The sequence below is a fragment of the Truncatella angustata genome (assembly GCF_020726525.1).
Source record: "Truncatella angustata strain MPI-SDFR-AT-0073 chromosome Unknown BKA67scaffold_5, whole genome shotgun sequence".
NCBI lineage: Eukaryota > Fungi > Ascomycota > Sordariomycetes > Amphisphaeriales > Sporocadaceae > Truncatella > Truncatella angustata.
The window spans coordinates 3,402,255-3,413,461 of NW_025763385.1; the positions used below are offsets into that span (position 1 = coordinate 3,402,255).

The 11,207-nt window shown below is 47.2% G+C and overlaps 2 protein-coding genes across 2 annotated transcripts; both read left to right on the forward strand.

The window, feature by feature from the left end:
• Positions 1-567: 567 nt before the first annotated feature.
• BKA67DRAFT_518754 (P-loop containing nucleoside triphosphate hydrolase protein) lies at positions 568-3,210 on the forward strand (the record flags this gene model as incomplete). The annotated part of the gene is made up of 8 exons (XM_046098037.1): positions 568-675; positions 723-980; positions 1,030-1,140; positions 1,194-1,248; positions 1,309-1,362; positions 1,478-1,496; positions 1,554-2,424; positions 2,473-3,210. The coding sequence occupies 8 exons, from the start codon at positions 568-570 to the stop codon at positions 3,208-3,210; spliced, it is 2,214 nt and encodes a 737-aa protein (XP_045957837.1).
• A 551-nt stretch (positions 3,211-3,761) lies between these two features.
• BKA67DRAFT_537212 (uncharacterized protein) lies at positions 3,762-4,232 on the forward strand (the record flags this gene model as incomplete). The annotated part of the gene is made up of 1 exon (XM_046100280.1): positions 3,762-4,232. The coding sequence occupies one exon, from the start codon at positions 3,762-3,764 to the stop codon at positions 4,230-4,232; it is 471 nt and encodes a 156-aa protein (XP_045957838.1).
• Between the last annotated feature and the right edge of the window lie 6,975 nt (positions 4,233-11,207).

Below are 11,207 nucleotides of genomic sequence, written 5' to 3' on the forward strand. Positions count from 1 at the left end.
CACCACGATCGTCTCTCTCCCGTGGCGGGACGAGCGCACGGCTGAAAGCGGATGTTGTGCAACAATGGCATTCTGCACATCGGTCGAAAATGATTGCTTCTTCTGTACTGTACTTGTTCTGTACACAGGCCAAATTGAGTTTGCATGGCTTTGACGATCAGATCCTACGTGGCAATCAAATGTAAAGTTCAGATCCAATAATCGTGGAGGATGAGGGCCAGAGTCCATATCTAAATGATTAAATGTGGATATGGCAGACGGCTTACCACGGCTCGTAAATCTAGCACTTTGGTGACTGGTTCACAATCCCGCAACACTTATTAGACCTGACTCAACCCCGAACGGTAAAGAAAATAAAACGTAGTTTATATTAGTCTTAACGTACAAATAATGAATTCAGATGACGACGGGTGATTGGAGATAAGTCTATCTGCTAATCGTTACAAGACCTTTTACTATATTCTTGGCTTCATCCTTCGACAATCCTCTCCAAAGACAATCATCATTTCACGTCAACTCTACATCTCACTTACTGACATATTTACCAAGATGGCCAAAATTGCCAACATGGACGCAACTGGAGCTCAAGAATCCAAACTCTCCGGTAACCTCTCAATCCTGACCAAGGTTGATAAATTGCGGGAGCTTATTGGTACGCGAGTTGCACTGCCTCAAGTATGTGCATTCACCATTTTATGATGATCTGAAGCTCAGCAATTTAGCTTGTTGTGGTCGGCGATCAATCTTCTGGGAAAAGCTCTGTGCTCGAAGGCCTAACCGGATTTGCATTTCCTCGAGATGCAGGACTTTGTACCAGATATGCTACTCAGATTACGTGTCGTCGTGACATAGAGGAGAGCATCACTGTCTCTATTATTCCTCATCAAGAGACAGGACCACCTGAACAGTCACTACTGAAGAGCTTCCGTCGCAGTCTGACTGAACTAGATCCTGAGAACCTTGCCAAGCTTTTCGAAGCAGTTGAGTACTTCACACTCGAGCGGCGGGACTGAGACTAATCTATAGTAGGCAAACAAAGCTCTGGGAATCCGTACAAGTACGAATACTACTGCTAGTGACGGATCAGCCTTGCCCACTTTTAGCGAGCATATACTCAAGATCGAGAAACGTGGCCCACAAGTATGTTCCTTGAAGACCTCTACTTCTGTGCAGCAAACGGTTGACCCATACAGGAGGAGCATTTCACCGTGATTGACGTACCGGGGATTTTTCGTAATGAAACTGAAGGTTCGCAAGTCTGAAGGAGATTGAATTTGGACCCGGAAAAACTAATAGCGATGATGGTAGGAGTGACTAGTGAGAGCGATATGGAGCTTGTCATGAATATGGTGAAGACTTATAGTGCGTACCAGTACTGCTAATTAATGCTGGGCTTGGGTTCGATCCTATAACCTTGCTACTGGGATTCAACGTTGTGCTATTCCTGGAAATGAAAGCTGACCACTGTTAATTTTAGTGAAGGATAGCAGGACTATGTAAGTATAGGCGCATCAACAAATGCCTATTGGCTAATGTGCAATAATCTCCTATAGTATTTTGGCAATCATGCCCAGCAATGTGGATCCTGCTACTCAAGAAGTTCTCAAGTTGGCCAAAAAGGCCGATCCTACCATGGCAAGAACCATGGCGGTCTTGACGAAGCCAGATCTTGCGATCGAGCGTACCATCCAACATATCGCAATTGATCATGTCTTGGGTAAGAGGAACGATTTGACTCTCGGCTACTATATCGTCAAAAATCGTGGACCGGATGATGTAGGTCTTTCCCTTCTTGGAGCTCTGATTAAAGAGAAACAGTTTTTCTCCGAAGCTCCGTGGTCAGTTCTTCGATCTACTAGAAAAACAGGCATAGGTGCCTTGAAGGAACGGGTGCACGAATTGCTTAGCGATCTAATCCGTAAAGAGTTCCCAAAGCTCAAGCTAGATGTTCTTAAGGAATTAGCAACAGCGAGGACGTCGCTCAATCAGATGGGACCGTCGCGGAGCAGCGCACACACACAGCGAGCATTTCTGAATAGAATGTGTGAGAAGTTTCAATCGCTCGCGCGAAATGCGTTCAACGCTTATTACAGTGGTGATAAGCTTTTCTCAGATAGACATGATCTAAGATTGATCACACAAGTTGTCAAGGCGAACGAGGATTACTCCGAGGAGATGCAGAGTTGTGGACATACGAGGCCCTTTGCGATCACAAACAACCTTGAAGGTTGGGAAACCCCACCACCGAGGCCATCCCCACGTTCTCTGGGTACAAAAGACCATCCCTTAGTCGACAATCACCCCGAGCTTGAAGAAATCATAAACCTCACCGATGTACCCTTGCCCGAGTTGAATGGTGAAGAAGATATTATGGACTACATCGAAGAAGTCTACAAGACCAGCCGTGGACAAGACTTAGGCACCGTAAGCTAGATCATTCCTCCTCATACCTCTATCTTAACTCTGCGTTAGTTCAACGGAACCCTTGTTGCCACTTTGTTCAAGGAACAGGCCAAGAAATGGGAATCAATCACGTTATCCCATATGCGCAAAGTCATTACCATTGTGCATCGTTTCATCACGGAGGCGTTGAAGCAGATATGTCCCGACAACCAAGTTCTCGAGGAACTATGGAATGGATATCTGCTGGATGATCTTCAGAGATCCTATAGAAGGGCATTGGATCATGCAAAGTACCTACTAGAGGTTGAATTAGATGGTGTTCCTCTGACACAGAACCACTATTTTAATGACAACTTACAGAAGGACCAAACAGACCGGCTCCTATTGGCTCTGAAGAAAATGGCAATCGAAGCGACTCGTCCTACAGCGGATGATTGTGGAGAAAACATCGGCCCTCCTGAGCGTGGTCTCTTCTTGACCCGTGCTTCACTCAGCAATTTCTCGATTGATATGGCCAACTCTGAGCACGCCCGACAATACATGCACGATGTGCTCAAGAGCTACTATAAGGTTGCACAAAAGCGTTTCGTCGATGTTGTATGCCAGCAAGCTGTGAATCATCAACTGCTGACGGGAAAGACAAACCCACTGGGCATCTTCAGCACTGAGATGGTGCTGGAATTGAACGAGGATCAGTTGGGAATGATTGCGGCTGAGGATGCTCCTATTATCATTCGGCGGGAAAAATTGAGCTGTGACATCAGAAACTTCGAGAGCGCATTGGGAGTGTTGAAAGGCTCTGGATGATGCCAAATTTCTGGATCCGACGACTGTGTTTCCGGTCTGGAAATATCTAACATTTCGTCTTGTAGTCCTCGAAATAAAAGGACAAATTTTCTCCAATCAGCAACCACGACGGGAAGTTCGGACAAGGACGTAGTTGACGATCTAGTCAAGAAACTACTGAACGTTGAACGCGGGCGACGAGTTGATCTCGTACTATGTTAATACCGTGTGTATGCTAGAGGACTTTATGAACATCGAAATTGAGTCTTAGCTTTCCTGACCAGTGTGGTGGTAGTACCAACTAACTCTTTCCCCCGCCCCGTTCCGCTTCAGTCAGGGCCTTTTCGGCTTGTACAAAGTAAGTACTTCACCATGCCGATAGGCGTGCAGGGAACAATTATGGATATTCTCTGATTGGAGAGACTTTACCCTTCTTCTTGCTCACTCATTTTATAGTATGTGTAGTTGCCACGAGCCTCTGCTTGGCTGGCCATTTCATGTTGTCGCTACAAGTGAGTTATATTTTGTATTCAAGAAATCTTCCATTACCACTGGCCGGACCTACCGACCTAATGACCCCGAATCCTCACAACAGTCGAACACCGGTAGCAAAGTCTGTCATAGACACATCTAAGCACCAAAATAATGAGGAATATCACGAAGGAAGAAAAGAAGGGCATCGTGCAGTGAAAGCAGAAAGCATAGAGACAACCGTTAGGAGAGAAGACAACATGCTTGACAAGAGCGAAGAGCTGGGTGAGGCCTTATTACTGCTGCTACAAAGCCTCACAAGTGATTTGCAACATGACTTGCAACATGAAATGCGAGAGGACATACAGGCGCAACTGCATTACATCGAGGGGGCTACATCCCAGTCTGAAAAGTATCTTGTGGCAGTAGCAGACCGATTGGCGGCAGACCTTGTTGAGACTAAGAGGCGAATGGACGCAGACTTGAGACAAACACACCAGGCATTCAGAGAGGCAATGTCGATCTCTTCAGAAAACAATGTTTCACCGCGACCTGGCTATCTGTCCTTCTGACTGACAAGAGCAAATATGGTACACCTCCATGAGATGTACCATGGTCGACGATTTAAGACGTCCTTTTGCGCAGTACGGGCAGATATGTCTTTCTGCAACATGTTCCTTCATGTCCTCGACACCTTTGCACTTGCGCTTCTGGTTACACTGGAGATAATGCATTTCGTAAAGCTCAAGTTTGATTCGGGCGTCGCAAAAAAAACACATATGAAAACCGTGGGATGATAGGTGATCGTTGAGCATTGCCTCTGGCATAGGCATATAACACTCCTCGCAAGAGACAAACCCTGGCTTTTCAGTAAGAGGATAGACCTTTGCATCCCCAAGTGGGTGTCTAGGATCGAATGCTATAGGAAAAAGCAAAAATCGATCTGGTGGGATGCGGAGGGCATTTAAGTCGCGATTGAGTAGGCCGGTAACATACTCTGTGGAGTCTTTCAAATGAGTAATAGTAGGCCATCTGTCTAGTATTACATCGACTATACGCCGTCTGTCTGGATGGCAATGCAGGGATGCTTGTCTGAAAGCCTTCTTGATGTCCTTCTCAGAGTATTTTTGTTCCACATCAAGCCCAAGAGCAATAAAAGTGCTATAATGAAAATCAAACTCCGCATTCTCAACAAAGAGTGAAGACTGAAGACTAAAGACTGAAGACCTGAAGACCTGAAGACTGTAGACTGAAGACTGAAGATTGAGGATTGAAGACTGAAGACTGCGGATTGATGACTAAAGACTGAAGACTGTAGACTGAAGACTGAGGTTTGAGGATTGAAGACTGAAGACTGAGGATTGATGACTAGAGGATTGATGACTAAAGAATGAAGACTGAGGATTGAAGATTGAAGACTGAAGACTGAGGATTGATGACTAAAGACTGATGACTGAAGACTGAAGACTGAAGACTGAAGACTGAGGATTGATGACTGAAGACCGAGGATTGATGACTGAAGACCGAGGATTGATGACTGAAGACTGAGGATTGATGACTGAAGACCGAGGGTTGATGACTGAAGACTGAAGACTGAAGACTGAAGACTAAAGACTGAAGACTGAAGACTGAAGACTGAAGACTGAAGACTGAAGACTGAAGACTGAAGACTGAAGACTGTAGACTGTAGACTGAAGACTGAGGTTTGAGGATCGAAGACTGAGGATTAAAGATGGAGGATAAAGGATAAAGATTGGAGGATGGAGAATGGAGGAGAGGTGGAGTATTAATAAAAGACGGGGCTAGCTTTGTCCGAGCATAAGTAATAGAATGTAAGCTGGGGTGATTGGCACTAACCGTGCCCACCCACTTTCGCACGCACCCCCTTTTGCACGCCGATTTACCGACGTTTCCTCAAACACACTGATAGATAGATACAACAACTGCCAGCCATAACACCATGAAATCAATTCAAATAAACTATCTCTAGGTTATTTACGTGTCCGCTTTCGCGTGGAAGGTTGTATTTCGAGGAACGAGTCAATAGGGACTTGTTCATTGCGTTGTAGCTCAGGCATCTTCCTTTTCAGCTTGTCTTGCGCTGGTCTGATCTCTGCAACACTAGCAAAGACCTTATTCGGGTCTTTTCTAACTGTTTGACGTTTATCAGGCTTGTGATTATCTAGTTCAGCTTGCAAATCGAGGTTTGCTTGACGTGTTGTTGCTAGTTCTGCGAGCGCCATGTCAAGTGACTTGGCACATTTCCCAAGCAACTCCCTTACGTCTCTAGAAGTTTGCGAATGATTGATGGTAACGTCCCTAATTTGAAGTCGAAGGTCCTTACTATTATGAGGAGTAAACAGACCAATTTCAGCTAGATCTGACTCGTTTTGTGGTGTTGTAGGTTGAGTGTCAGGTGATGGTGGGAAGAACTCAGGGTCACCTAACACCATTAATTCATTTAAGGGGTAAATACCCGTTTTGGCCCAGCCGCTTTCGATAATTTGTTTCGTAAAAGCAAGGGCACAAGCTTTATCATAAGCTTCAAGCATCCGTTGCTTGTTAACGGGCCCAGTAGCTTGAATACCACGGTATAGGCTTATTAGCCTATGGTAGTGGGACTTCAACGATGAGAAGACCGTCTTGTCAAGTGGTTGGAGCGCTTCGCTTGTGTGTGCTGGTAGGTATATCAAGGCAATCCTCTTCCTGAATGCCCTTAGCATGAACCCGGGTGTAACATGAGTACTGTGGCCATCGAGGAGGAGCATCCTCCATGGGTTTGGGCAGTCTGGGGACTCTTGTGGTCTGGTTTCTGGCTCGAAGACCTCTAACAACCATGACAGCGCCACTGCTGAGTTGGTCCAGCCTTTAGGGGTCGCTGTATACTCAGCTTCCTCAAGATCCTCAGGTAACCATTGTGCTTGTAGTGTTGTTCCTCTTAGTATATACGTATTCGTTGTTTTCAACCCGATAGCGTTGATACTATGGATAACTGACATCCATCCAGTTGCTGGGTTTTTCGCAACGCGTGAACGACGTGACCTAGACGTCCCGATGACTGTGCCTTGACTTTGTTCGGCTTCTTGTACACCTGTTTCATCCATATTATAGATGTCCTTTGGTAGGATCTTATAGGTGTCTTTGACCTGTGATATATACGTGTAAAAGTCCTTTACGGTCTGTTTTTCAATGCCTTTGACCCTCTCAGCGTCAATTACACGTCCAACCTTAGTCTTCAAGTGTGGGTGGCGGCTAAGGAACTTGTATACCCAATTGTATCCAGGGGTGACCGTATCGTCGATTTCGCCGATACCAGTCATGATATTAGCCGCTATTTGTCGCACCATATTCGAGCCCGGAGCGCGTCCACACAATTCCTCATGTAAAATCCATTGCTCAAGCTCCATTTCTTGCAATTCAGATAGGTTCTTTGACGTTTCGTGGGCTGAGGAATGTGGTTGCGACCCGTTAAGTCGTCGCGACAAAGTAGACCGTACGATACCGAAAGCTTTGGCTGCGCGCGTTATCGTTTCGCCGTTTCGAACCAAACTAATTGCTTCTGCTACATCGCGTTCATTTAGTTTACCCATATTGAAAATATCAGATCGATAGGATTACAATTGGTTGAGTTCTAGCATTTACAAGAAAAGCGTGGTGTTGTTGACGCGTCGGAAGATCGGCGTGCAAAAGGGGGTGCGTGCGAAAGTGGGTGGGCACGGTTAGTTTGCTATCTCTGGCTACATTGCGCCCTCGGGAATCAGTGCCATCTTCAGCTTGCATGCTGACGCTTTGCATGCATGCTTTTGCTTACGCTCGAGATTTCTGGGTCTGCGCAATTGTCACTCCTCTTGCCCTTGTTCAATGCTCACAATTACCTTCACCACCGTGCAGTGATCACAAAACCTACAAGCAGTATAAGAAGCTCACCGTCGAGTTGAGTGTAGCGATGGAGAAAGCCTCCAAACATGAGATTGAGCAAAGACTGGCGCTTGGTGCTCGTCGACCAGCACCTCTCGATTTAACAGAGAGTATCTCTTCCTGCAGTGATAATACAGCATGAGGCTCTTCAAACTGATCATGACACCAGCCTTTGCATTCACAAGGATGAGAGGTCCGAGCAAGAAGATTGGCATCAGCATCCTGCGCAATTCGACTCAGCTCCACAAAATGTTTGCGACCTAGGTATGTATGAGGAGGATTCGCCGGGTGATAGTAGAAGTGTAACAATCAAAACGGCATCCCCAGTCATTACTTTTCATGTAAAACGGGTGGACGATGAGAGGAGACAAGATATTGTGACCATTAGCGAATTGATACGTCCCTTATCCGAAAGACCTAGGTGGGAGCTACTATGCGTGATCTTGGCTTCTGATGAACGATTCGGTATCGGCTTCGACCACAACCGCGAATTCCTGTTGATCAACCAGAGTCTTCGAATTGGTAGTGACCGTCAGTTTACTGCGTGTCTCGAGTATCTGTGGAATACACAGTCATGGAATAATGAGGTATTGGTGCAACGTACGAGGGTTTAGAAGGCATTTGAAGTGACTTGTTCGTGATAAACGACAAGAGATCAACGACAAGAGATCAGCAACAATGATCGGGCGGACGCCAGTGTGATAGAACAGGAGAGCTCGTTGCAGTCGCATGCCGGCAGCTCTCGGAGGCACGATGGGGTTCGCCATTGAAATCATCGTTGCCTCGGTTGTCAATCCAATTTCGATACAAGAGACTAAGTTGGAACTATTTTTGTGGTCTGTACATTACTGTGTCGCTTAGAGGTTCTGATTCGCAGCGTTGCTAGCATTCCAAGGCTGCAGGTGGGCTCTAAATTAGGGCACCAACCTACAGACATGGTACATTATTCAACAGGTCCTCAAATTAGGACTATACGGGCTATATGGTCTCGACCCCAGTGCCATATTCTGCATTTCGAGTCGCAGATTCCGCCGGCTGAGATACTGGCAGAGTCCATCCGCCGACGCCACGGTTTCCGGCTTGGGAGGGTCGACAAAGAGCATCCACTAGTGCGGCGGCTGCCACTACAGGCGCGAAAGGACCCCACAAGACTCCAGAGATGCCATCAGCTAGTCCCCATATTTTCGAGGCCAGAATTGGTCCGGCCATCTTTCAAGAAACCACCACATCGGGGAGGCAAGGATGGAGAAGCAGAGCTGTTCAGAGAATGGCTCCACATCAGCTCTTCTTCCTCATTTCTCTCGTGTGTACTCGGACGGCTCGCTGTACAGGAAAAGGGAGACAAGCGCACAGGCTGGGGGGCTCACCATTAGGAAAGGCGGTACCACCGAAGAAGTGTATCGAAACCGAGGCAGGCTGCACCGGGCAGAAGTCTTCGACGCCGAAGTGCACGGAGCGTTGCAGGGACTCGCAGCGGCGAGGACGATCGGGCCGAATAAACGACTGTTTGTCTGTCTGGACAACATATCCGTGGTGGACGGGCTTAATGGATCACCCCCGGAATCGTCACAAAGCACATTCATGCAGTTCCAGAAACTTGCTGCGGCGCACGGGCCTGGTGTGGTAATCAAATGGTTCCCCGGACATCAAGACATCGAAGGAAACGAAGCTGCCGACAAACATGCCAAGGAAGGCGCAATGCTCGAGACGAGGATAGACAGTCTGCCCACGGTTGCATGGGTACGGCGACATCTCAAAGGAAAGAGAAAAGATGAATTTGCCCGCTGGTGAGCGGCGCTAAGTGAAGCCAGATATGAGGATGTGCATTCACACGCGGTGGTGTCAAAGAACCTCGCCTCATTCAAAAGAGCCACGCTGCACAGGCTCCTGGCGGCAAGATCTGGCCACGGCGACTTTGCAGCATATCACGAACGATTCGGGCATACGGACTCGAATAACCACTGCACTTGCGGAGAGAGAAAGATACCAGAGCATATTTTCTTCTGTAGGAAATTACAGAGACACAGGCTGCTTCCGAGGAACGCGCCAAGGGCGGCTTATACACAATATTTGGGGGAGAAGAGTGCGCAGTGGGCGCGGTTTGTGGAGGCTAGTGGCTTTTTCACAAGGATATGTCCGAGATGAAGGGCCGTTTGAATTGACGGACTGAGTGAGTGTTCTCACTCAGGTCCTGCAACAGCGTGGACTGGCATGTGCGCAGGCTGGAATGTATGTAGATACTGATACCTCCAAAACCCTGCGATGTATGGCTCTGGGAGGCGTGGTTTGCCCTAACCGTGCCCACCCACTTTCGCACGCACCCCCTTTTGCACGCCGATCTTCCGACGCGTCAACAACACCACGCTTTTCTTGTAAATGCTAGAACTCAACCAATTGTAATCCTATCGATCTGATATTTTCAATATGGGTAAACTAAATGAACGCGATGTAGCAGAAGCAATTAGTTTGGTTCGAAACGGCGAAACGATAACGCGCGCAGCCAAAGCTTTCGGTATCGTACGGTCTACTTTGTCGCGACGACTTAACGGGTCGCAACCACATTCCTCAGCCCACGAAACGTCAAAGAACCTATCTGAATTGCAAGAAATGGAGCTTGAGCAATGGATTTTACATGAGGAATTGTGTGGACGCGCTCCGGGCTCGAATATGGTGCGACAAATAGCGGCTAATATCATGACTGGTATCGGCGAAATCGACGATACGGTCACCCCTGGATACAATTGGGTATACAAGTTCCTTAGCCGCCACCCACACTTGAAGACTAAGGTTGGACGTGTAATTGACGCTGAGAGGGTCAAAGGCATTGAAAAACAGACCGTAAAGGACTTTTACACGTATATATCACAGGTCAAAGACACCTATAAGATCCTACCAAAGGACATCTATAATATGGATGAAACAGGTGTACAAGAAGCCGAACAAAGTCAAGGCACAGTCATCGGGACGTCTAGGTCACGTCGTTCACGCGTTGCGAAAAACCCAGCAACTGGATGGATGTCAGTTATCCATAGTATCAACGCTATCGGGTTGAAAACAACGAATACGTATATACTAAGAGGAACAACACTACAAGCACAATGGTTACCTGAGGATCTTGAGGAAGCTGAGTATACAGCGACCCCTAAAGGCTGGACCAACTCAGCAGTGGCGCTGTCATGGTTGTTAGAGGTCTTCGAGCCAGAAACCAGACCACAAGAGTCCCCAGACTGCCCAAACCCATGGAGGATGCTCCTCCTCGATGGCCACAGTACTCATGTTACACCCGGGTTCATGCTAAGGGCATTCAGGAAGAGGATTGCCTTGATATACCTACCAGCACACACAAGCGAAGCGCTCCAACCACTTGACAAGACGGTCTTCTCATCGTTGAAGTCCCACTACCATAGGCTAATAAGCCTATACCGTGGTATTCAAGCTACTGGGCCCGTTAACAAGCAACGGATGCTTGAAGCTTATGATAAAGCTTGTGCCCTTGCTTTTACGAAACAAATTATCGAAAGCGGCTGGGCCAAAACGGGTATTTACCCCTTAAATGAATTAATGGTGTTAGGTGACCCTGAGTTCTTCCCACCATCACCTGACACTCAACCTACAACACCACAAAACGA